Genomic DNA, 27,483 nt, shown 5'->3' with positions numbered 1-27,483 from the left:
ATAAAGTAGCCAAACAAATCCTACAGAAAACTTATCCTAGAGAAAGATTTTGGAATAATTAAATGTGTCAGTATCCAAAGGTGGCTTTCTCCTTATACTATAATTTAAAACACAGCTGACAGAGTTGTCAACCCTGTCAGTGAAGAAATTTTTCATTACATCCAATCTAAGCTTCCCCTCTTCATATTTGTTCTAATATAGCTGTATAAAGAAAGAGGGGAAAAAAAGAACATGCCTTAAATTCAAAGAGAGTCTATATCTGTTTCTGGTAGCTAACAGTCATTTTATCATTCATCCCTAATACATTCTCACCTTTCTGGAATTAAAGAACTTCTGCTTTTGAGTAATATTGAGATTACTTGCATTGATGTCTTTCCTCTTTTGCATATGGACTAGTCACTGATAATTAGAACTTACTGATTGTTATGCATTTGTCATGATTATTAGCATAATCATAATTATCATTTTAAAATGGCAGGCATTCTTCAGCATGTACTCATTGGAATTTTTAGATCTCTGTAAGTGACTGTGCAGACACCTGTCTTTTTTGTTTAAAATAATTAATGTTCAGTAATTGTATGTGCTCATACTTTTTCTTCCTGCAGTAACTGACACATAAATTTATGTACTTCATTTTCAGTATTAGGAGTGAAATAATAAGCCAGTTTTTTTCTGGTTTTGATTTTTGCTTTATGCAATATATGTGCTGGACTGTGGTGGCTGCTTCCTCAGTCAGTCTCTCTCTAAATTTCGGTGTTATTTTATGTTTAGCTAATATTACAAGCAAGAGAATGCCTGCTGCTCCAGGTGGTAGCAGCATTTGCACAGCCCTGGCCATATATCTGAACACAGGCAGATGTCCGTGCCAGGCTAGCTTTTTTCCTTCCTTGGATAAATGAGTCTCACAAGCTGAGGAGTCAGTAAAGCGCTTGGACATGTGATGGGTTAGTACGCATAAGAAAGGATCTTAATGCTAAACAGAGTATAAAGCTGTGATTTGCTTTTAGTGTAGGTTTGTCTGCACTAACTCTATGTGTTTCAGCATTGATGGAGAGATACAGGAGCTACAGCAGACAGTTTCTGTTAACTTAAGATAAATAACTGCGCTGGATGAATTAAATCACCTAATACCTCTCTTACTACCTGTATTTCTCCATAAGGCATAAAAGGAAACTACACAACTCTAGAGCTTCTAGAGAGTTCATTTCTACTTACATGATGCTTAACCTTTTGCTTTGGTACTGAAATGTTGCTATGCATATTTCTGCCTAACTGATAAGCCCAAATAGAACTGGCACTCAATGAAACTCCTCATGTGCATTTTAATATGAATTTCAATATGCCCCTGCCACCTAAAAGGACTAGTGTGAGCTGGTATTACCTGCTGATGAGGATTATGCCAAGAATTACATCTAGTGAACATGATCCTGCTGGGTAGGGAGGAGTCAGCAGTGAGTCAGCTGATACCTGCAGCTAATCCTTTGAAATTATTATGACTTGGGTAATCTTTCATGTAAGATACAGTAAGTTAGTCTTTGTATGCTCCGTTTCCAGCTTTATGCAGGATGAAATAGGATAGTTTAAACTACCATTAAAGCATGTAGATATGTCCTGACACTAACCTCCTTTGAGAGGAGCGATTACAGAAATGCTGCTACAACATTCTGATTATAATCAGTTTATGCAGTTTTTCTCCTGGTCTTTCTGCAAACAATTATTACTTCTGACTTGTATTCTTCCTGCTTCTTGTTCTGGGTGGTTTGGTGCAGAAGACCCGAGTCTTACGCATGTAATCTTTGAATTTATATGTAATTTTCCCAATAAGAGTATAAAAGAACTGTTTCTCTGACCTTTATTTGCATAGTCCCATATAGTCAAGTAAAAATTTATTTTGTTTAGCTGATGAATGTTCTTACTCTAATTTGTTTTTGTTGTGTTTTGAACAGATGATGAACCAGATGATGGTGCTCATTATTACTTTATCATTCTGGGTTTCCCCAATCTTCAGTTGTTGCCTGTCTTGATTGATCTTGGGATTAACATTTCAAGTGTAATTCAGATTTCTTCTGAAAATTACAAGCCATTGCAGATATACTTAGAAGCAACTAAACTTGAAAGACAATCTTCAATTTCGCTTGAAGGTAATCTGGTCATTTAAAAAAAATGTAAAAAGGAGATCATTTTATATCCAGGGGATGACTGTTCTGGCTGTGTTTTTCTCCCTCTCTATGCCTTGTGTTTGTGCTTGCTACCTATGAGCTGCTGTGTTTGCCAGTGCCAAAGTAGTTTTGCCATTGATTGGCCACCAAACCAAATGGTTTGCCAGTGCAAAAACTGGACAGTAGAAAGAGGGACTGACTAAGCAGGCAGAGTTTGCAGCCACAGTAGCCACCAAAGAACGTTTTATCAAATGCATAGTTCTGTGAATTGTTAGGAAGTGTATTGGTAAGAAAACTTGGCTCATTTGGTAATTTCAAGGAAAGTGAACAATTGGTTGCTTTGGGACTGTGGCCCCAGCCACTGGAGAATATGCCTCAGAATAATGCTCTGTAATTATACTCAGGTGTCCCAAGGCTGTTAACACCTTTCTTGAACTGGGATCCTGGTAAGCAGCAAGCTAAATATGTGTCATCAGTGATGGCTGGCTATCCTGAGCTGTAGTGACATAGCCAGCAGATCAAGGGGAGACAGTTATTCCCTGCTACTTGGCTGTCATGAGAATAGAATTATGGACTCTACAGTACAAAAAAATTACCAATAAACTCTATTCAATCCAGCAAATAGCCACTCTATAAGAACTGGGTAAAGGACCTTGAAAGAAGAAAAAGTGGTTGTGATCATGAATGGCCTTAGGAATTTTCAGACCCCAGAAACAGGATAAAAGTCTGGAGAAAGTCTCTTGGTGGAAAAGGATTGAGTTAGGGATTACTTAAACAGAATGGACACATGTAAGTCCATGGGACCTGATGGGATTCACTCAGGCATTCTGAGGGGCTGGCTGTGATGTCGCTGCAAGGCCACTGTTAATTACTTTTGAAAAAACATGGCAATTGGAAAACATGCCTGAAGACTGGAGGAAAGCATCACTCCTATCTTCAGAATTGGCAGGAATGACTCAGGAATGTAAAGGCCACTCAGACTCTTCTCAGTCTCTGGGAAGATGATAGAACAGCTAATCCTGGAAACATTTCCAGGCACATAAAGGACAAGGAGTTGGTCATTTAGCGTGCACTTGCCAATGGAAGTCATTCTTAACCAACCTGATAACCTTCTATGACAAAATTACTGTCTTGGTAGAGGAGGAGGAAGCAGTGAATATTGTCTGCCCTGACTCAGTAAGACCTTTGGCACTGTCTTCTCATAAAGAAGCTGGGTAAGCAAACACTGAGTTGGTTTGAAAACTGGCTGAATGTCCTGGCCTAGAGGGTATCAGAGGGGATTTGTGTTATGAGTCCAGCTGAACATCTTTGTTAGTGATCAGGAGAGTTCCCTTAGCAAGTACTCATGATACAAAACTGGGAGGAATGGCTGAAACACCACAGAATTGTGCTGGTTTTCAGAGGAACCTCAACAGGATGGAGAAATGGTCTGGCAGGACCCCATAAAATTTGGCAAGGGCTAAATCCTGCACCGGTTCATGGTGGGGGCTGACTGGCTGGAAAGCAGCTCTGCACAGGAGGACTCAGGGGTGGTGGCCCTAAGCTGAATGTGAGCCAGCCCTGTGCCTTTGTAGCAAACAAGGCTGGTGATATCCAAGGCTGCATCAGGTCAAGGGATTTGAACTTTCTTTTGTACTCAGCACTGGTGAGGCCATACTTAGACTTCTGTGTCCAGTTCTGGACTCCTCAGTAAAGGAGAGTTACGGAGCTACCGGAGAGAGTACATCAAATTACCACAAGTATGTTCAAAGGACTGGAGCATCTCTCGTATGAGGAGAGGCTGAGAGAGCTGGGAATGTTTACCCTGGAGAAGAAAGAGCCTGGAGAGAACTCATCAATGTGTATAAATGCCTGAAAGGAATGTGCAAAGAAAAGGAAGCCAGGCTCTTTTCAGTGGTGTTCAGTGACAGGACAAGAGGCACTGGCAAAACTGAAAGAGGGGGTGTTACCTGAAGACAAAGAAACACTTTTTTACTGTGAGGGTGACTGAACACTGTCAGAGATTGCCCAGAGAGGTCATGGAGTTTTCATTCTTGAAGGTACTCAAAAGCCATCTGGACATGGTCCTGGGCAGTCTGCTCTTGGTGACCCTGCATGAGCAGAGGAGTTTTACCAGATGAGCCCCTCAGGTTCCTTTCAGGATCAATGATTGTACTTGGAATAGAAGATGATGGCAAGATATAAGTGGAGGTATTTTTTAATCCCCAAGCTGGGTGTCAGATATTTGCTGAGACTCTAAGGATGGAAATACTTTAACAATACTTAGACTGATACATGATTTATGCTTTATGTTAAAGGGAGACATTGTACCATGATTTGTCAAATACTCATATATTTTAGATGTAGAAGCAGAAAAAAGAAAGGAGGATGAAGCTAAGAAAGACTTGGAAACATTTTGGAAATTCCTGGAGCCCGTTCTGAACAGTGGAAAACATGGATCAAGTCTCTTTGATGTTGCCAGGTTTCATTACCTAGTTAAGGAAAGTGACTTTCCCCCTGATTGGTCAGACAGCGAAATGCTGGTCAGTACATTCTGTTTTTTACAGTGCATGCCACGCTTTAGTGTTTGTAACTTTTAAGAACACTTTAGGAATTTAATCTCAAGTCTTCTCTGAAACACAACCACATTAGTTAGTATATTTGTAATCTTAAACAAAAATTGTTTCCTATGTATCCAACAACTTCATTCAGCATCTGTTTACAAGGAGTCCTTTGAATAAAAAAAGCCTGATTTGGAGTTTCCTAATAATATAGGCCACAGCAGAAGAGTTGTAACATAGTTTGAGCTTTTAAAGTTATTCAGCATGTTTGCATCTTGTTTGAGAGTCATAAGTGTCTATGAAATAACACAGAAATTATATTTTTGTCCTGATAACATCAGGCCTACTTACTGCACTTCAGAATAGTCACATGAGAAAAAATTAGCTGAATGCAAGAATACCTGATGTTGCTTTATCATACTTAGTACTGCTTCTTTTTGTCCAAACCATGGCTCTAACTTAATTACTCCTTATAGCCTGCTGAGTCAGGACTATTACCATGCACTGAAGGAGAAAGTTAATCATTAGAAATGTTTTCCATCCTAGATTCTCACATATAATGAGGTAAAAGAGTCCAGCGTCAACAGTAAAAAATACAAACTGCTCAAACAAAATTAGGCAACATACTATAATTTAACCTACTGTGTTTGTAGTCTGTATTATTAGGATTACAGGACATTCTAGGGTTAAACTACATTCTTCTAAGCCTTATTTGTAGTACGGTAGATTCTGTATACAAACAACTCACAGTGCTTTCCAAAGCATTCACTGAAATTGCCTTTATTTTGGAATCATGTAGGCTTGCCACTTATAATATTACTTATCATTATACTCTTTATATAATCTTACAGTGCCAAGCCTCTTTTGGGAAAACAGTTTTTATCTTCCCTATAATCACATCTTACATGGTTTCTACTTTTGAGTATCTTGCAAGCGCCTATATTATAGTTGAAATAAAGGAAAAGCCATCTGTCACTGAAACAGATTTCAACAGATTGAAGTTACAATTTCATGAGCCCTACTGGAGTTATAATTTCATGAGCCCTATAGAAGTAAGAAAGTTTGTAAGTTTTTTAAGAAACAGGTAGGGGGCATATAAGTTCTGGAATCATAGGTTGATAAAGTAAGTCCGTTCTTGTGGACTTTCTGGAGAATCTCTGAGTCCATGCTTGCTGCATCTCTGAAGTGCAAGACAGATAGGAGGAAAATTCTTGGGGCAAAATGTTAGACATTAATATAAAAATGACAGAGTATTGCATACTGCAAGTAGTCTCTGCTCTCACATTTGAGATTTTTAGAATGGAAAATACTTTCAAAAATATTTACTTTGTTGAAGAGTCACTTATAGTTAGACTTTTAAAACTTTTGATAAAAATCTATGTCCTGAGGAGACACCAGGCAAATTGAATTACAAAATTGTAATTATGCTAAACTTTGCTTGGATCCCATTGAGTGGCAGGGTTTTGTTACTTATGACTTTGCAAAAAATCTTGTTTTGTTTAAAAGACTGCATTGAAAACCCTCCAATATTTTATATAAAACTTTTATGGGCTCAAGTGATACCTTTCATATACAAATGTATGGATGAAAAGGTGTTATAGTAACCCATTCTCCAGAAGATTATTGAACTGGGAAAACAAAGGTGCAAGAATATTAATGAACATTCTGTTTTCACAAATAGAATTTCTTTTCCAATTGTCTCTCCTAGTCTTTAGGAGAAAATGGAGTTATGAAAACGGAGTTATGAAAATGGAGTCAAGTATTCCATAACATATCAGTGATTTGGGATTGCCTGTTTCCCAGTGTCATAAAGAGGCACTGAGTTGAGGAAAGCAGATGTTTAACAATTTTTAAGTGTTTGTTATTTTTCTTAGTGCCTAATGCCAGTTGTGCTTCTTTACTGTGTTCTATTTTAGGAAATTTAAAATTGAGACATTCAATGTTGTTAGCCACCTCTTAGAGGCAAACTTCTTAGTACAAGACACTTGCCCTAAATTCACAAAAGTGAAAAAATCACTCAGAAAAGAGCTTTTTACAGAAATCATCTAAAAGTTATACTAATTACATCCTTTCCACAAAGTTCAGGATGTACAGGGGAAGAATACATCCATTAAAGCTGCTGAAACTTGAGTGATTCATGTGGTTTCCTACAGGGTATTGGTGTTTGTACATGAACATTTAATATTTAAAATAGCAGTTGCTATTATTCTTTTTATTCCTCCCAAGATTTGGTGAAAACCACAGTACATGACCTCAAGAACCATGACTCTTAGCTTGTCAGATTTTTGCAGATACAATGCTCTCCTTTTGGACATTTGGGCACTATGCTGACATTCCTTCACTCACAACTGTGGATTTCAGAATGCCATTCTTGAGGCTTTCTTTGTTTTCAAAGGGCAACAGAAAGAAAGAAAATAATTTGAGATTATATTAATTACCTGGTTAGAATTTTATTTTCTATCCTTCTAGAGCAGGGAAATGATTGACCATGCAAATGTGCTGCCGGTTGATCACTAGTAAAAATGTACATACATTACAAAATGCTTTAATTTTCTTTTTCCATTCCTTCCCATACAAAAAAAAAAAAAAAAAAACCCTTAAGTTCCATCTGCAAGATAGCAGACCTTTGAACAGTTACTGTTAAGGCAAGTAAGACTTTATAACAACTAAAGCACTTAGGCAATATACAGTCCATACTCTGCTGTGGCAGTGTTAAGGCAAGTAAAATGAAGGAGGTTTTAGAATAACTCTATAAAACATATTGAATTGGTGGAGGAAAAAGTCTTTTGAAAAATTTATAAACAGATGTAGATCTGCTGGTTAAAGAGCTAAAGATTTCTGTCACTAAGGTACATGACATTTTATACACACTCTTCATCCTTTGTCTCTGATTTTCTCTCATAGCTTGCATTTGGTACTGTGCTGTTCGAACACATTGCTTGTTTGATGTATGACTGCCTGGACTGGAGAAGACAGCATTGCAACTACTTGGAAAACACCGAGTTTATTAATGTGCCTGTGTTACCAGAGAGCAAATCAACACAACCATCTTCATTTGAGGCAAGGACCCTTCTCTTCCTGTTGAGAATAACTAATTATACGGTAGAATTGCCTGTCTTTAATTTTGACTCAAAAATTCACCTTGGACCATCACTTTGTGAATAATTTTCAGTGAATGAAAGTTGTATTTTTGTTTTTCGCATTTAAAACCCCAAAAAAATGGGAAAGAATAGCTGAGCATTGGGGAAGCAGAAAAAGGAAATTGGAAGGATCCTATAGGCATAATGTATCATAAGTGGAGAAATTTCTTTAATAGTGTCTGATGATACATTCTTGTGTCTGAAAACTCAATGTGCCTGCACAGAGCTACTATGCAATGTTGCAGATCTGTGAACTGTCAAAAAAAGATTATTAGTTCTATGCAAGATCAATTTCCTTATTTTATTTATAGTAGGCAAAAGGCTAAGTAGGCGGAAGAAAATAGCTTATTAGAACATGTGCTACGTTCTTACTATCTTGTTCCAGTTAAATGTTTAGCATGTAGTCTAGGGTGAGTAACCAAAGCTAAATAAAATTAAGTTCTCCCACCTATTTGTGCAATACCCATTTGTTTTATGGTTTCTGATTTTTTTATGTTAACTTTTTTTCACTTAGGAGCCGCCAGCACCACGGATGTCACCTATAAAGAAAAAAGGGAAACCAGAAGAAATTCCGTCAACAGTAGTTTTGTCAGAGAGTATGTTTAAAGGGTTAAAGCACCCATCTGTAGTTGATCCCTTTGTCAAACTATTTGTTCATCTGACAGCACAAATCCTCAAAATTATTTGTGCAGTTAGCTGAAGGTGTTGTGTATCCTGGTGAACGCATTGTGGAAGTGTCTGAGTGGTGATAACCAGGTTCTGTAGAAAATCACATTTTCTATCTGTTCCTAGTCAAATCTTCTGTTGCTAGAAGATTTCAGTAATTTTGTACGATCTCTTACTTTGTTAGACTCTTTCTAATAAATATTGTCAGAAGGTTCACAGAATCACAGAATATTCTGAGTTAGAAGGGACCAACAAGGATCACTGAGTCCAACTTAGCCCTGCACAGGACATCACAGCATGTGCCTGAAACTATTTTCCAAATGCTTCTTGAACTGTCAGGCTTGGTGCTTTCACCACTTTCCTGTGGAGCCTGTTTCAGTGCCCAACCACCCTCTGGGTAAAAATTTCTCTAATACCCAACCTAAAACTCCCCTGACTCAAGGTGAGGCCGCCCCAATGCAGAGCAGAGCGGGACAATTCCCTCCCTTACCTGGCTGGCAATGCTGTGTCTGATGCCCCCCAGGACACGCTTGGCCCTCCTGGCTGCCATGGCATGGCTGGCTCATACTCAATTTTCCATCAAACAGGACCCCTGGGTTGCTTTCTGTGGTGCTGCTCTCCAGCATCTTATTCCCCAGTCTGTCTGTACATCCATGGTTGCCTCATGCCAGGCACAGAATCCAACACTTCTGGTTTTTAAGCTTCAAAAAGTTAATAATTGCCCACCCCTGTAATTTGTCAGGGTCTCTCTTCAGGGCCTCCCTACCTCTGGGAGAGTCAACAGCTCCTCCCAGTTTTGCATTATCTGCAAACTTGCAGAACTGACTTGGACTATTAATTGGCATTTCTAAACAAACATATCATAATGTTTTATCTCTTAATATAGCAGAAGAAACTTCTATTCTGTTTCCTTCTGTGGACATGAGGTATTACAATGACTTGCTGAATCAAATTCCTGAGGAGTGCTTTTCTGTACCCTTAATGCTGAGCTGCATGTTGGAACAGGTGGGAATGTTCTCTTATGTTCTCTTTTTAGTTTCTGTGGCTATTTTGGCCTAGACCTAATATAATGAATTCTCAAAGATCAATAAATCCATCAGTTTAAACCTAAAATATGAGACTGTGCATTGAGGCACCGGGCAAGGAGATAAAATACAAAGGAGTCAAAACTCCGAACTTTTATTTCATGTTGTCCATTTACCTGTATATATATATATATATATATATATATATATATACATTATATATACATATATACATGTGTATATATATATATATATATATATATATATATATAGTGTTACTCCATAATTAATTTTTGAAGACTACAAATATAATCAAATGAGGAGAAAGGTGCAATGTCTTATCCAAATCAATAACAAGTTTTCTTGTCCTTAAACTGTGTTATTGATACTGAACTTTTGTTGGTTTACTCAGTTCAAAGGTCTTAGGTCAAGCCTAACATAAGAACATTAATGCTAGCACTAGACAGATCTGACTTCTGTTGAATTCAGGCACAATCTGTGATTTAGAAGAGACACACAATGTGATTTGGAAATCCTTCTTTTAGGAGTAACATTTCAGCATAATTTTGGAGTTTTTTCTTTTTGCAACTTAGCCTGAAAATAGACTGGGTAAGAATAAAGTCCAGCTCCTAATAGCCTAACAGTTCTTAATTACCTGTGTTCCTTAACAATCCTTAACATTTCAAGTTGGAAATATTTTTCTTCTTATTCTTTCAAAAACAACTCATAGGGAAAACATTTAATTCTGCTCTCACAGTCCTTGCTTTGTGCAGCAACTAATTTGGAAAATTGCATTTTTGCTACTTGTAGAAAAAAATTAGGCTTTTCTTGCCTCACAGAATTTATGGATGTGTGCTTAGCTTATAGCAGGATTTGCTTGGTATTTCTGGTAAAGTTAAGCAGCAGTCATGCTGTGATGAAAGCTAACATATACTGTATTTGCCAGGTTATTGCAAGTGAAGAAGACCTTCCACCACCAAGTCTGGTGTCACCAGCGCCTCAGGCAGATGAGCTGCGTCGTGCCATTGCAGATCACATAATCTCTCATCTTCCTTCTCTTTCACTTCCCATGAGTGAAAAAAAGGTTTGTGTTGTCTTTCATTTATTTCCTAAAGTGACAAATCTCATTGCTGGGGTTTAATACCTCTTCCTTTTCTTTTTAAACAGAATCTGTATGACTACTTTTCTCATAAAGACGATGAACAAGAGACTGTCACCCCCCAATACCCTCTCTTATTTAAATACCATGATGCCCTGGCTCAGCGGTTGCACCTGCTGAAGGTATAGTGCAACTTATTTATATATAAATATTTCCAAAGTTCACACGCAATGAATGCTCAATGCACTAGAAGAGTAGGAGTGGTATTTTTACGCAACAGTGCAGCATATCCTAGATCTTTTTTCTACTGAGGTGGGCACACCAACACATATTTAGTTTACTTAAGAAGCAATGAATTACTGATGGAGGGCACCTCACAAACATGGAGCACAAACAAACTGATTTCAGTGATCTATTTGCATTATTAATGAGAATGTTTAGCCTTTGGCATAGATGACAGATATTACGGAACTGTTGATTTGCTGTTAAACACTGATGATACAATGGAAAATGAGTTGCTAACTTGTTAATGGTGATTTAGCATGGAATTTAGACTGCATACTGAAATGTTGAGAAGTAGAAGAAGAAAATACCTAGCAGTTATTAATGAACACAACAAATGTATTCAGGTTGGCTGAATAGTTGCAGCCCAGCATGTAACCAAGATACTGCCAAATTCTAACAAAGGCAGAAAGGTTCAGAGACCTGCATAGTTTGGAACTATTGCAAAATAACAGTTCCCAAGCTTTCTGAATCAAAAAAAAACACTGTGAATGTCTTGAATTTTTCCAAAGACAAGGTGTAGTTTGACCATTAAACTTTAAAAATTCACTGAGCATAATAAAAGCGATAATACAGTTCTAGATTTCACAGCTAAGGTGTGTCTGCATGGCTTCATGGATTACAGATTATCTGGGGAATACTTTGACAACCATTGATTAAAACTATTCAGAAAAAAATCAAGTTTGACACACTGGATGTATTTAAGCAGAAGGAAAGGCTGAGTAAGGAAAGTAAGAGATGCTCTTAGGAGACATATGCTTGATGTATTTTCTATACTTGCTAAAGAGGAAATTCAGGCTATAGCACAATGCTTGAGGAAAGAGTAGAGGACAAATATTTGGAATATGCAGTTGAAGAAAAAGGTACCATAAGTGTGTAATACTAAAAAGACTGAAACTGAAATATACCACTACATCTGAAAAAAAAATCCTTGGATATAGAGGGATGCCCCTCATCACAGACTGATCAATAAGTTTATTGATTTCATTACTTTAAGAAGTAGCACAGGTCAGCTGAAACATACATGGAAGGTACCTGCTGCCAGTCTGAGTAGATCAGTACCTATTTCTGTATTTTTCAGTCTAGCTAGCACAGACAAATAACTTCTAAAAAATGTCTGTTATTACGCTGTCAGTCATCCTCTTATGTGTCTAATATTTTTCTGCCTACAGTATCTGACACCATGATTCAAAACCACGCTGTGGGCACATGTTCAAACATAAGTTTATGTCCAACTGGCTTAAGCACATGCTAATGTCTTCTGCTGTAGAAAGACTTCTTTATTCAAACATAACTTTTGGAAAGTCAATAGTGTGAAAGTTTACTTTAACTGTGGTCCTTTGATTTTTGTTCCAGGTCCAGGAGAACTTCAATCCAGAAAAGATTGAGCATGAAATGATGGATAAACTGCCTCTTACAGAACTTATCCATTTCACTCCTCCTTCAACTGAAAACAACACTAAACGCTTGGCCAGAGTTCATGAGCTCATGCATTATTTTACTACTGGTAAAATGATTTTCATTTATATAATTTCCATTCTTTTTATTTCTGGTTGATGATCCTCTCAAATAGCAGAAATTTTGGGGCAAGATTTTCAAGCAGCCAAATAAACCTTTGCAGAATTTCCCATTTTCACATTCTTGCTTTTATATAATTATAGCCTACTATACAAGTTAACCCTAACTTCAGACCTCAGTTTCATGGTTAATGGCAATGACTGTATGAGTGTTAAATATTGCATAACTGAGAGCTGGAACTTATCTTGGAACTACTTTATTTATTTATATTTGCAAACATACAAACACTTACTAATTCGGAGGGAAAAAAAACAGTGGTGAAAATTGCAATTTTGGTCGTAGAATGTAGAATGCATTTTGAGAGACACTGATGTAAACTGTGTTGATTTATCAACTCACTTTTGGAAGTAAAGCACATGTATCTTAGGTAGACAATTTTTATGGAACAATACACAGCTTTCAGAATGTATTCTGAAATACATCGTGTATTGTGTTATTTATGTATAAGCTGTTGGTGTTAAAAATGAAGCTATTTTATAACAGTCCCTTTATCAAACCAAAAATATGTTCACTTCTCCAGCCATAATCACTTCTGCAGTTACCTTTTCTTTGAGTGTGCTTGCTGCTGTGACATACACTGGGAAACAATCCCAAAGACTACATCAATACCCTTAGGTAGTATCAAAAGTCTGCTCTAGGTTATTAAGAAATATAAACATCCAAATCCCTTTGGTTACATTCATGTCATCATATAAGGCACAGGATTTGAAGGTTCTTTCCCAGCTCTTTCATCCTGAATGCCCTGTGTTGGATTAATGTACACTTTGCTGTGCTGTTTCTAGTTGTTGGTATGTACATTTTGGACAGTAAGCTATTAAAGTATTCACTATTGCTACGGTCTTGCAGCTGATGGGTAGTGAATTTGATGATCCTCACTGGCCATACTGTACTGCCAGACTCTCCTAACTGGTAACTTATCTAGCAAAGCCTTTATCAAAGGAGATGATTCATTTGAACAGAAGATGAGAGATCCAACATTCTCAAGATATATGGCATGCATAGGTGCTTAACCACCCTAAAGAGAAAACATTTCAAACTGAAGTTACTCTTTAGGTGATTTGGGCATTGTACTACCTGTCCTAAACTTCAGTCCTTTGCATGATTATCATTGTTATATGGACACAGATGCATACAAGCATAAACAGGATTTATTATTGCCTTTGCACCTTGCATACTTTTGTTTAAATTATGTGTAAAATTCTTTCAGAAGAGGAAAAAAATTATACTTTTTTGACAAGTTACAGATAATGAAAACATTTCATGAACTGAAAGTAACTAGTTGCTAACTGGCCTGATAAAGTCTACTCATTTTTTTAAAATCAACATCATTTATATAAAGTTAATGAGCCAGAAGGTATTCAGATGTAGGAACCACTTCATTTAAGATGGATTAATAGGTAGGCATATCATTTTGCAATTTGGAAGCATTCAGCTTTGAATGCAGTGTAAAATGTAGCCCACATAAGTTGATCCAGTACCATTAAGGAAATTGCTGTTGGCTTTTACGGAGTTGCCAAGAACAATACACTTTAATAGTCCTGTATTTATTTTCTGCTGAGCTCTAAGGACGTTTTCAGTTAATGATTGCAATTCTTTTTTAGAACTTCTGAGTTGGGCTGAAGTAGAAAGAGCCTTCAGAGTGTTTACTTTTGAAAGCCTGAAGCTGACTGGGATAAGTGACTCTGGTTTCCTGGAGAGCTCTGGATCTAGGGTTGGAGGTGATTCTGAAGAGTCTTATATCCCTTGGGATAATCCAGCCATGTTTGCAAGACAGCTGAGACAACGCTTCCTTACAGAAAAGAAATTTCATGGGAAATCTCCAAGAAGCTCTGGTAAAAAGTTTTCTGTTTACATTACTCCTGAAGAATTTGAATCCACTGTTTGTCTTACCGTATCATTTGCTATTGCAGGAATGTGATTTTTCTTCCTTGCACAAGTCACCAAATTTTCAAATATTGTTTATCCTGTACATTGAGTAACTCTGTAGGAATACTAGAATAAGACAAGACTTATTTTGTACTACAGCATTAACAACTGTAGATGATGCAAAATGAATTTTCTGAAGTTCTGCATTTTCTCCTGCAGATTCTAGCATAATGAAAAGTTGTTGGCCTGGTTAAAGGAGATGTGTTGGCCAAAAAGCAATATTAAAATCAATTGATTCTTTTTTCAAGACACGAGAGAAGTAGAAATTAGGTAATTTTACGCAACTATACCTTTAGGTTCATGATCACAGAATCATCTAATCATGGTTTAGGTTGGCAGGGACCTCTAAAGGTCATCTGTTCTGACATCCCTCCAATAAATAGAGACATTTTCAACTAGATCAGGTTTCTCAGAGTCCAATATGACCTTCAGTGCTTGCAGGGATGGAGCATCCACTGCCTTTCTAGGATACCTGTTCCAGTGTTTCGCCACCCTTATGATAAAAAATCCTTCCATATACCTAGTCTGAATCTATCCTCCTTTCCTTTAAAACCTTTACCCCTTATCCTGTGACTACAGATCCTACTAGAAAGTTTCTTCAAAGGCAACAATAATAAGAGCTCCCCAGAGCCTTCTCTTCTCCAGGCTGAACTCCCTGAGCCTGTCTTCACAGGAAAGGTTCTCCATCTTTGCAATCACCTTCATTAGGTCTACTCTGGACCAACTTCAGCAGGTCCATGTGTTCCCTGTGCTGAGGACCCCAGAGCTAGATGCAGTACTTTGTGATATAGTCCATGCTTTCCTAATAGAGATGTCTAAGCAAACAGCTTAAATGGGATCTTTTCCTGAGAAGGCTGGAGCAGACAAAAATGAGTCCTGCTTATCTGCTTTTCTTTTGCATCTAGGGAACATTTTTGGTGTTATTTTATTTTGCTTTTATACTAGTCATGATGTTAAATTTTGCAGTTACAAGCATAAGAACATTTCAGCACTTCTGCAGCACAAAAGCAAATACCAGGAAGATAAAACATCTACTTTCAGGTTTCTTCAATCTTCTAAAGGCAGTCAGTAAACAGGAGTAATTTCCAAGAGAAGCAGAGCCTAAAGATGTATGTCTGGAAGCTGAGCTGCTTATAAGACACTTACAAACAAATACTTTGTGGTATATTTTCCACCAGAAAAAGTAATTTTCTTGTACATGTGAATTTTGATCAAATATTAGTGACCTCTGCCCTAATTTCAGGAATAAAGAATTCTATTGAAAGGAATTTTTTTTTTTAATTAAGAGAATATAGAAGTTAAAGTCCTCACTTGATGTTGTTCATATCAGATGCTCATCGCAACAATGGAATGACTGGTCAGATCCTCAGGAGAGCTAATATTCTGTCAGTAGCTTATGGATCTGTAAACCAAATTAATTTAAACTTTTAAATTTGCATTTGTCAAAAATGTGTGAAAATACCAGAACAATTGGTCTTGCCTTTCATTTTAATGTCATCTGTGCAAAGGAATGCTTTTTAAAGTGTGAAGAAAAATGGTTCTTTGTTTATGAATCTGGAGGCTACTTCTTCTGGAGGCTACTTTTTAGTGGGCCAGCATGGGTCAGATAGAAAGGATGATTTGAATGGGTTTTATAAAGTCTTCTTTTTTACTTTTTTCTAATTATCTGGCACTTGTTGACACTGGATTTTAAAGTGCTCTCTTTGTAAAGAAGCATAGCAGACGTGATCGTGTAATTATAGGACAAGTGTGAAAAAAAGAAGCTTCAACTTGATGTTAATCTCATCAGGAAGACTAAGGAAATTGCACTACTCCAACCTTAGTAGGGCTGAAATTTCTGGAACAATTCTTGAAGTTCTGCTTTCAATTTTCAGGGTCTTCAGAAACAAGTGACGAAGATGAAGACGACGATCTGGTTTCTCCTCTTTTGAACATAGAATTGGATCGTCTTTATTCTGATATGGCAAGTGTGAGAAATTGAGTCAACTAGGCTTCATATAAGGCAGCAGAAGATACTGCTTGATGCCAGGCCATGTTACTGGGGATTCCTTTGCAATGCTTGCATGCAAATGTTAATTCTGTGATGTTTGGAAAATACTGACATAACTTCTAAGCACTGAAATCACTTTCTTTGAATTCCAAGGTGACAGGTTTTGATGAAGCTGTTAATGATAATTTTGTGTTGGTTTTGCTGAATACCAGGGGTCAAATACAAACGTGAAAGTTTAAAAGAAATTGTCAAACTGTGTCACACTAGAAGACTGTGTAGTTTGGCATCTTCAGAATCACCTGTCTGCCATACATCCCATAATAAACATAGCAATTTTAAAATTACATCATAGGACATGTTTGAATACTCATGATTGCTTACAGAACTCAAAAACATATAAGCTAATAATAGAAGTATTTAGATTATTTTGTCATAAAAAGTCAAAAACCAGACCTTCGTGGGAGTAATTATATTTTTTATTAAACAGTGCCATATGTATCATTATGCAGTTAACTGTGATGCAGCAAGGGGTGCTGTCTATTAATCCAACAAGATTACAGTCAATTTAATACTGACATTGAAATGTTGATATTCATTGTTTTGATTTGTTGTATTTTGAGGTGAGTCTGGAAAATTATGGCCTAGGAGGACCAAGTTTAGAAGACATAAAAAAGACACAGAGGCGTTGCTTGACAGACTGGAGTTTGGAAGAGCATTTTCAACCCCATGTTCTTTGTCAGGTATCTTTGAACTGACAATGTCATCTGTACGGGTCTCCCTCAGAGCACTATATAAAGTAGTAGTAGTGGAGTTCAGGGTATTTTTCTGCTCGATAATTGATTCAGTGTTATTTTTCATTTTTACCAAAAATCATTGTGCTTTAGCTATTTTTCAGTTCTTCATGTTACAGATTAAGTTTGTAATGGGTTTTTATGTCCCAGTTTGGCGAAACTGGAGCTGTCCTATTTGGCAGCAAGTCTCTTAGCTGAAAGTGTGGTGGAGACAAAACCACCTTGCCTTAGGGGTCATCCTCTGTAGCAGTTTTGGGACTCAGTGCAGTGGATGAGAAAAAATACTTTCCAAGTGCATATGCAGTGTATGTTTTATGGGCAAATAGAAAATTTGGTTGTTACAGTACTTCACTCTTTAAGGGCTAAAAGCATCATTTATAGAAATCTTGCAAGCTAAACACTAAAAACTTATCTTGCAGAAAGACAGAATGACAAATCTGAAAGAAATGTTCAAGTGTAGTTGGTTTGAATTGGGAGGCATCCTCTTGGGAGGACTGGATTTTTAGTTGCTATAACTGCCTTGAGCTTCATAGGTTGTAATTCTTATTTGGTCCCAACACATGCTATACATGGGTGAAAGAAGTGCTGCCTGGACTTTTGCAGCACCACTTTAGTGTGACAGTTTTAAAGTGTGGTCATGCATTTCAATGCATGGGAATTCCCTTCATATGCAACATAAATAGATAGCTCATACTACTTCAACTACCAATAATTAGTGAGCCTAGTAAAAAGATACTGAAGGAAAATTTAAAAATAGCATTTTATTACAGGTGAAAATAACCTTTTGAAAGAAAAGTCATGGCAGTCAGGTGAAGTCCCAGATGACTGGATAAAGAGAAACATTTTGCACATCTTTAAAAAGGGTAGAAAGGAGGACCCTGGAATCTACCAACTTAATCAGCCTCACCTCTGTTCCTGGAATGATCATAGAACAGATCCTTCTAGAACCTTCAGTTGCATAGTTCATAGAAAAATAATATTTTAAAAGAAGGCTTTCTTCTACCTATGACTGTAAAATAACTTTCAACCTGCAGGCAATATAAATATTGAAAATGATGGAGCAGTACAAATCAGGGTGGAATAATGTAGATCACAGCAAATCTCAGAGATGGGCAGGTCATGGTAAAGCAAATTGAATACCAATGAAACTCAACTGAGATTAAAAAAAGTATATTAGGGCTTTTTTATCTGGTGTATGATAATTCTGCTTTTGTTTGCTATTTATTTAAGTATTTTATTATTTAAACTTAGGTATTTGTTTAATATTTTAATTTATTTGGGTTTTGTGAAGCTGAACTTTTTTATTCATGGTCAGTCCAAAGGTGGAGCATAGTTGGTATCTCTTCTCAACATGAATAGCAATGCAGTTTCAATTTCCACCTACCTGAACAATTCAGGTTGCTGGAATCCAAATGCTTTGGGTACATCTTGTAGGAGAGTGTTCTGGAGCACCTGTAGCTCAAAGCTGTGCTATGTAGCCTCTGCACATATGCTACCATCTGCAGGAAGGATGTAACTTTATTTCTTTCCTTTTCAGGTCCTTCATGCAGCATCCCAAGAATATAGATGCATTGATTCCTTTTATCATACCCAAGATAACTCTTTACTAATGGTTTTTCACAATCCCATGAATCAACATCGTCTGAGCCAAGAGACTTGGAATATTGCTCTGCACTCTAATGTGGGATTCAGGTAATGGATTTTATCTTCCTTGTCTCATTCACAGTCATTTTTAATTAAAGCCTCCATGGGTGTGCTTAGGGCAAAGCTTTGAGATTAAGATATGGCTATGTGACACATTTATGAGAAAGAAAGTCAAGCAGGTCAAAAACAGTGCTGTATCAAAAGAATTCTGTTGAACTTTTCTGAGTAAGAACAATGGAGAGTATAGCTCCTTATTATCAAACATAAAAATGTAAATAATGTACACATACATACAAAATCGTATTGGAAATGCAAAAAATTGTAGGACATTTCAGGTGAAGAATGTTGAAATTATAATTCTGTGTAAGTATATACTTACCAGGTTTTTCTACTATATATACATAAATTGAGTGATTTAGTAGGAAATATTTTTGAGAAAAGTTCAAATCCCTTTGTTAATATTAGATTTTTTTTCCACAGAATAACACATTCTTCTTAATTTCTTATCAATACCTGCTCACCGGTTAGAAGTGTGCAAGTGGTTTATATGTCCACTATTAGATCTTTTGATAGTGGACCTATTTATTATGGAACACATTTTTGCACTGAAGCAGTGATATAAATGACGATGTAGATGCAACTACTATTCCAAATAATTGACTGAAAATAGAATAACTGCCCATGTACTGATATGAAAAAATGTTAAAATGCCATGGAGAGACAGCTGAGGTATCTTTTACTATGTCACTCTGGTGCTCTATGGATTAATTAGATTTATCAAATAAAATTTCAAACTAATTACCCAGTGTAAAAATACCTCACCCCCATTTGTCTGCAGGTATGCTTTTCTGAGTGTAGTGCCTCATTTATCATATTATGGGAATTTTTATAATAAACTTCTGTTGACACCTGCATATATTTGAACAGGTTTGAATACTAAATAGGGAAAATGTGCCTTCCTGAAGCTGTATTTTGTATTGTATTTTGTATCTTTGCTCTCAGTCAAGGAACTCTGTGTAGGTCCATCTCAGCTTTCCAGGCATTTGGACTTAAATTATTTGCCCTGAAAACAGGCTGTTGTGATTAGCAGTGAATAGGACCAGAGCCATAAGATATTTACGAGCAGAAATTCAAAGTTCCCTGGAAAAAATGCTGGCTGTTTGTTGGGCAGATCCACTAAATGTCTTGTCAGTGGTTTTGCATTTAAATAGCAACTAAAATCTTCCCCAAAAGATCAGTGAAAGATGGTATGTTCAGGTAAAGCTGGGTCTTGCATTCAGACAGACCCAAGCATGGGGTCAGTGGTCTCAAGGGCTGTCAAAGAGGAGTCTGTTAACACCCAGAGCTCTTTACTTTGCCAGTAGTTCTTACACTTCTTTGTAACACTGGACTTTAGCTGCCTAATTTAAGTTTCCTAAACATAAACAGTTGGTGCCACAAAACAGCTGCCTGGTGTATTTGGGGTTTCTGGGCAGAGTTGACACGTATGACATGAGACCCATACACGTTTGGACCAAACACCAGAGAGCACCTCACACACCCCCAAAACATCTAATGTGTCACCTGGTGTTTGCATACGCTAAGTAATGCCTTATGCCAAGAGTATATGAGTGCTGTAGAAGCCGAGAGAGGTACCAGACTTCCTCAGGAAGCATTTGTCTCTGAAACAGACACTGTTCATCTCTGGGGTTGTAAAACCTGACCTTGGCTGGTCACCTTGAAAGGGCATTCATTGAAATAGATCAAGACCAACTCAGAGATGGGAAAGGCTCTTGATACCTGCAAAAGAAAAGCTGCTAATTTTGCATCTCAAGGAGAAATTATGCATTTTATCTGCATTATAATTCGTTTGAGGATGAAATAACTGTGTGCTTTCTACTTCTTACTCTTCCACATCCCCTGGAAACAAGGCTTAGATATTAAAGATAACTTCTGCATCGGGCATGCCTGCTTTATCCAGTGACATTTCACCAGGTTCTATTTCAAAGCAGCAAGGAGTTCTGTAAGAAAGTGGAATGAACGCTGACAAGATGGTTTGGCTTTGCTCTTGTTTCCTAGACATATTCAACATCACTGCTATGTATGCTACTTGGAATTTTTGAAGAGCTGTAGGTCCTCTTTTGTTTCTGTTATGTGTCACTGATACATGCCTATACTCTGCAAAATTATCAGCACATTTTCAGTCTTTATTCAGCCCTCATTGCTAAAGATCATTTCCGATTTCCAGACAAAGTATCATAAATATTTGCTAGTATGTGTTTCCAAGCAACATAACACTTCTGTGGAAGACCCTCATTAAATACCTGGAGTGCTTCAGGCTATTGCCTGCAGTTAGCTTCCAGATCCTGCTGAGTTGCCAGAAATGGGCACAAACTCTACTTTTTAATTAGGAGTAGTATTACTTCTTTTTACCTTTGTATGAAATAAGTGACTCCTGATGAGTTTAGTAACAATTTACTGATTTTTATTTTATTAAAATTGCTATCATTCTAATTTTTGGTATAGCTTGAAGAACTGTGAAGCTCTGTGAACTTTCATCACAGAAGAGTTACAAATGCACAATAGATGCAGAGCTTGAAAATGTCTCTAAGAGTTCTCTATCTGTGTTCACTTGTTACTTCTTTATTGCAGTGGCTTACAGACTGCAGACCATCTTTGTAGAGTGACAGCTCATAGTTACTGTCTGGAATATAAATCTCTTATCTGCTAATCAGTTTGTTACAGAATCACAGAATAATTTCATTTTGATTACAGCGAGCCCTGTTACAGCAAATTCTCATGCAAAGAGGAAATAAAATTTCTGATGTTGCAGCAGCTTTTGCTCCTGCAGATCCCAGTTGCCTTCCTTCTTCTTTATGGATATCGGGTTCTGTAGTTCATGTAGAAGATCCAAAAATTCAGAAATTATGCTGTTAAAAGGGTAGGCAACAGGAAGCTGCATGTGAAATCTAATGGGTGCCACTGAGTAAGGGAATCCAAAGGTACCTCCAATGATAAGCGTGTATATTAAACATATTAATTCTGGTTAGAATAAGTGGTTGCTCTATCAGGAAACCAAATGAATTCAGGCATTATCAAAACCATTATTTTGCTCAAACTTAATCTTAATGACATTTGTTTATAGTTTCATAGTAAACACATTACACAAGTTACTGGAAAAGAATAATCCTTTCTGAGAAATGCTTCTGAGTCAGACTTTGGCAGTAGTGACATCAGAATACATATTAATAGAATGTGTATTTTAGACTTTGAATGACTGTTTCATTGGCCTAAAATATTTTCCACACGAATAGTTTCTTTTTTATTTATAACATATATTCATCTTCAAGTTATTCCAGTACTGGCAACTCTATGTTCCAGACTAGTTCTGCCTTTTGTTTTCAACACCATAGGTTTTTATAGCTTGTGCACTTTTCTTCAGATACAAACAGAATAATCTTCTCCCTACTGAGTATATATATATATGATCAACAGTTTCTCCATGCAAGTTTCCCAAAGCAGACTCCACCTACATAGCAGAAGTTGGGGGAGTCTTGTATATCTTGAAGCTGTACCTGAACTGTGTATTCCAGCCTGTGTACATGACCTACAGATTAATTCTTTTGAACAGACTGCTGCAATAAGAACTTTAAAACTGATATGAGGTCAAGAATTGATTGTATTGTCAGCGTGTTCATACCCCAATGCCTTTACTCCACATAGAGTTTTTGAATACAATTGAATCTTCTTGAACTTGAAAATACAAAATATCATGAAGATATTATATATACTCAGCAACTGAATCTGATGCATTCTTCAAAAGCTCCTTTTGATTTTGCACATATAAAGAATTTTACTTTCAAGAAATGTGATAAACTCTGAATGAGGGGTTGAGTAGTCATTGCATATAAGATTCCCAGGTTTCCTCCTTTATTGAAAGCAGTTGTTCACAGTAAGCTACTTTAGCAGTCATTTCAGACACCTTTGGAAGTACAACTACAGATGCCAGGAGCATCTAGATCAGTTTGTCTTTCCATTCTCACTTCAACTTAATTGTGATTTGTGAATAGTCTTAATTCATGGCAGGTTGTGGTACACTGATTCTCTCATCTTGATTTGGATTACAATTTCCAAACACCTTTCTTGTCACACCCGTAAAGAAGAGCTCACATCATATACAATAGTACTTCAGTTTCTGAATAAACAAGTAAAGCATATTTTAAAAATCAACATCAATCAAAAACAGCTAAGCAAATAAGTTATTCAGTGGTAAAACAGTGAGGATGACAATGAGTCTGAACCTTTTGGAACTGAATGTCTTGAAGTTTTCTGATTTCCTGGATTTTTCTTTAGCAGGTGTTCTTTGGCAGACAAGTTTCTTACATTTCTTCAGAAAGGATAACCAGAATTCCAATTGTAACATGTACTAAGCAAATACCAAACAAGCAAAAGTACTTGTTCCTGTAAAAACTGGGAGAAATCCTTTCAAATACAAGTCTTGTCTCAAAGATTATAGAATAATACTTGTATAAGAAACTGAGAAGCCAAGTGATCTTGTTTGACTTGAAATCATATTAGTGAATACCATATTATGTTATATAGAGAGATATTCTGCTTTTCAGGAGCTATCTTGAGCTGGTGGCCAACTTAATTGAAGACTGGGTGAAAGGGGAAGAAGCTAAATACCAAAAAGAGAAGATGGGTAAGGAAATAGTCTTTTAAATTGGAAAAAGCCATGGCAGAAGGCCCTCTAGGACCATCTGCCAGTGCTGTCAAAAGAGCTGGCTTCACTAAGAAAGCCAAAAGTGGGTATCTTTTTATTGTATTCTAGGAAATATATTTTTCACTTTTAAGTGCTGAGACACAGATTTTTTCAGAGCAGAATTGCATATGTTTTTTCATAGGATGACACTGTTTTGACATCTATATAGGCATAAATATGTTTTTGAATTAAGTGTATATATTTATATATTCTGCATCTTTCTCTGTTCTGAAAACTGACAGCTTTAGTATCAATTTACATTTTCAATAATTGTGCTTATCTAATGAGATTAAGGGTTATATACAAAAATGTATCTGTTCAGATGACGGAACATACGAAGAGGTGAACAGTAGTCAAAGCTGGCAGCATGGTTCAGGAAAATTCCTTTTTAAAGGGCAGGATAAAAGCTGGAAGTCAGAAGCTGTGGGCTGGAAGCTAAAACTGGAAACTTGAATTGACAAGACTGCAGAGCAAACTTGAATTACAAGCAGCATTTTGGGTAGTGTAAATTGTAAACAGTTCATACAATAACTGTTCAGCAGGCAGCAGAATCTGAAAACCCCTATTGACAAAAAAGAACTTCTGTCAAAATTGTCTACTTGTATATTTAAATGGTATTAACAATGATTTGTTTATCCTTAACCTTTGCTTTCTTACCTTTCTTGAGAATGCACTTTGAAGCCTCCCAGGACTAGCAGTTAGCATTTACAAAAATAGAAACATTACTCCTCAACTCAGTTAACACCTCTGATTATAGTTTGGAAGCTTAAAGTACAGTTATGACTACTAAATCATAATTTGTACATATCTAGCTGTCACAGGAGCTAGACTGAATCTTGCCCATGTGGTGCTTCATGACAGTTGTGATTCATAGAGTACTTGTTGAAAGGACATTATCACCTCTAGCTGGAACACACAGATGGGCAACAGTGTTCTTAGGTGTTTTCAATTTCACTGACACTGCAATTTCTACTTTATCATAGACAGTAATTTAACTAGAAGTTTCTGATAGTCTTAATTTAATTGAGTTTAAGTGACGTTTTCTAGAAGGTAAATATGGGGTATCCAAGCATAGTATAAAACTACACTTATAGAAGGTACTCTTTTCATAAGTCATAAATGCTATAAAGCTGTAATAGTAAATAAAGGATATGGTGAGTGTTCCTTTACTGAAGGTTTGAAGATTCAGATAGCATTTATTTGGGATTTTTTGTCCTGAAAGGTTGCAATGTCTGTGACTCTGATATTGAGCTTGTTCTGGCTCAGTTAAAAACAAACACTGCCAGAGCAAAGCCTTCAATAAAAAGAAGCAGATAGCCAGTGTTTACACACATTGTTGATATATTATTTAGTGTATTTGGTCGGCAGTTACGAGAATCAAGTTTCTTTTAACCTAAACAGACTTTCTGTTTTATTTCCAAATATATTTAAGGTTTGTTTTATTGTACTATTATGCTTTCCCTATTTTTAAATATACATTTTTATTTACTTGCACATCTTTTTCCCCCCATTTTAAAAAATTACTCTATTTTCCTGTGTTTATAGCCTTGCTTATTCTCCCTTTCACTTTTAAAAGGCAGCACAACCGAACCTGAGAATATAATTGAGTCTCAATCCAAGAATGAAGAAAGTCCCATTATCAGAGAAGATTCTCTAAAGGTGAGGCAAAAAAATATTTATGTTTCTGAAATGGACTAGGTAGCACTGCTTTCTTAGGAAGGTAAGCCTCTGTTCTGTACATAAGCTTGACTGAGACCTCTTACTTTTTCTGCTCTTAGTTATTTTTTGTATATGTTATTTTCTTTAATTTATTCCTTAATGGTTGTGAGTCATGTTATGTTGTTTTCTTAAGAGAAGACTATTTGGAGTTAGACTATGCATTCCAAAGTAATTTATAGTTGCAGTACTAGGAAGTGAATGCTATGAATAATATCCTACTATTTACTGAAGTTTTCTGATTTTAAAGGTATGAAAAGATAAGATCCAGATTCATGGAAATACTTGTGTGTCCAAATGTACTTTCACTGTCTACAGCTCTTTGAAATTAGGGAATGTTAATATGGTACCTCAGAGTTCCCTTATGTCAGAGAATCCCATTTTATAGATGGATCCATGACCATTCACTACAGATTAATTGACTCACCCAGCTTTACACAGTAAATTTCTGGCTGAGGTAGGGATTAAGCACACAGTTATTTTGGTCTTAGCATTGGTACTATCCATTAATCTGCTCAAATCTAGTTTTATTGATATTGTATTCTCCTGCTTTTTTTGACTCCTCACAGACACGTTATGTTATTATGTCTCATCTTCCTCACAGTGTACAATGCTGTGCAATTCAAGTCCTGAAAGGGAATGTAAATAGGAAATGAGGTTAACTGTCACAGCTCAATCTAGGCTAATTCCTGATTTGTAACTCTCAATGCTTGCCATTTCTTCCCCACAAACGCTTCTCCTTTAATATGTTTAGACTATAAAGTGCTACAAAAATCCTAAATACTCCAGAAAATCTCAAATGTCTTCCTGATGCAAGCTGATAATTTTGGAATTGACACATCATTCCTCTTTCAGTAAAAAAAAAAAAAATATATATATCTCACAGTTGCATTTGGGGAATAAACCAATACCAATGATGCATTGTGGTTTGGTGGTAAACATTGTGGAAAAGTATTTAACAAAAACATTCTCCTGTGACTGATTGTGTAAGACAAGAATAATCATCTGATTCATCTCCTGTGGTCAACAATGACTGCTGTTGTAGATTGAATGAATCACTAATTTTATCCAAAATTTGGTGTGTAATATTGTGAGACTTTTGACACATTTGGAAATGTGTCTTAGCTTAGAACTTTGATTCCTTTGGTTTTGTTTGTTTCTACTCTTTTCAGCATGTGCATATGAAATATCTTGTAGAACAAAGATAAACACAGTCTGTTTAATTCCTAATGTTGAACATAGGCTTGGAAGATTGAGCAGGACCAATTACAAGAGGAAGAAAAAAAAGAAAAGGAGGAAGAACAAGAAAAGGAAGAAAATTCGCAAAGTAGAAAGAAAAGCCAGGATATAAAAGGTAAAGGAAGTAAAGAATCAAACAGAAGACCTTCTGAAGAGAAGTATCAAAATGAGTCAGTAAAAGCCACTGAACTTGAGGAGGATCATAGCATTCCAGAACCATGTTCTGAAAAAGTTTATGAGGTAAGGAGTTGTATTATTATACCACATTAGATAAGTGTTATCTATATACAGAGTCAAGATTACAGCAGAGCTATTATCTATTGTGAAATTTGAGTTCAGGGCAAATTAAGCCTAACTGGGTCTCGTTACCTCTGTTGTTTTAGCAGCAGATCCTTTTCTAAAAGTTTTAAAAAGCAATTCTTGATGTTCAAGATTATCTTACACCAGATTTTTTTTTTTAGTGTAATATGACATGAAAGCAAATGTAAGTTGATCATGTTGAGATTTTTGTGGGAGAGGACAGGAAAAGGGAACATAAGAAGTTGTCCCATCTTCCACAGCAAGGAACTACTAGACCTAGTTGAAATTTTGACTGCCTACACTGAAAATCACAATTTCTTACATTTCCTCTTTCAAAATTCATGTTCTTGAAGTGCCCTAATCTAAAATACATATTTTTCCCATATTTCATAAACTCCATTGCCATGTGTGCAACAGGAAATGTAGAGCTCAGCTCACTTTTGGAGATTAAGGCACATGAAATCTAAACTGTAATTGTGCTTCATGTCCCTAGCAATCCCGGGAACTCATGTCTAGACAGTCCAATGGACACAGCAGCTCCCCTGTTGTACTAACAGAAGGAGCTCTTCACTAGTTTTGTTCAAACAGTTTTTCATCAGTTTGCACCGTCTTATATTTGTAGAGTCTATCTTGCATCCAAAACTTGC

At 36.6% G+C, this 27,483-nt stretch overlaps 1 protein-coding gene across 2 annotated transcripts in view; it reads left to right on the top strand.

Annotated features, from left to right (window-relative positions):
- SPAG17 (sperm associated antigen 17) overlaps positions 1-27,483 on the top strand; it is a 95,790-nt gene that overhangs the window by 25,116 nt on the left and 43,191 nt on the right. For both annotated transcript variants that reach the window (XM_038134760.1, XM_038134771.1), the window contains exons 6-20: positions 1,947-2,141; positions 4,500-4,681; positions 7,604-7,759; positions 8,354-8,435; positions 9,392-9,510; positions 10,477-10,614; positions 10,698-10,811; positions 12,268-12,418; positions 14,091-14,321; positions 16,290-16,378; positions 17,026-17,145; positions 18,734-18,888; positions 23,442-23,521; positions 25,158-25,240; positions 26,540-26,776. In XM_038134760.1, coding sequence (XP_037990688.1) covers positions 1,947-2,141; positions 4,500-4,681; positions 7,604-7,759; positions 8,354-8,435; positions 9,392-9,510; positions 10,477-10,614; positions 10,698-10,811; positions 12,268-12,418; positions 14,091-14,321; positions 16,290-16,378; positions 17,026-17,145; positions 18,734-18,888; positions 23,442-23,521; positions 25,158-25,240; positions 26,540-26,776 — 2,132 coding nt within the window. The remainder of the gene's footprint in view (positions 1-1,946; positions 2,142-4,499; positions 4,682-7,603; positions 7,760-8,353; positions 8,436-9,391; positions 9,511-10,476; positions 10,615-10,697; positions 10,812-12,267; positions 12,419-14,090; positions 14,322-16,289; positions 16,379-17,025; positions 17,146-18,733; positions 18,889-23,441; positions 23,522-25,157; positions 25,241-26,539; positions 26,777-27,483) is intronic.

This window comes from Motacilla alba, chromosome 1 (assembly GCF_015832195.1).
Source record: "Motacilla alba alba isolate MOTALB_02 chromosome 1, Motacilla_alba_V1.0_pri, whole genome shotgun sequence".
NCBI classification, from domain to species: Eukaryota; Metazoa; Chordata; class Aves; order Passeriformes; family Motacillidae; genus Motacilla; species Motacilla alba.
The sequence above is the reverse complement of the archived record's forward strand: the minus strand, read 5'-3'. Positions and strand labels throughout refer to the sequence as shown.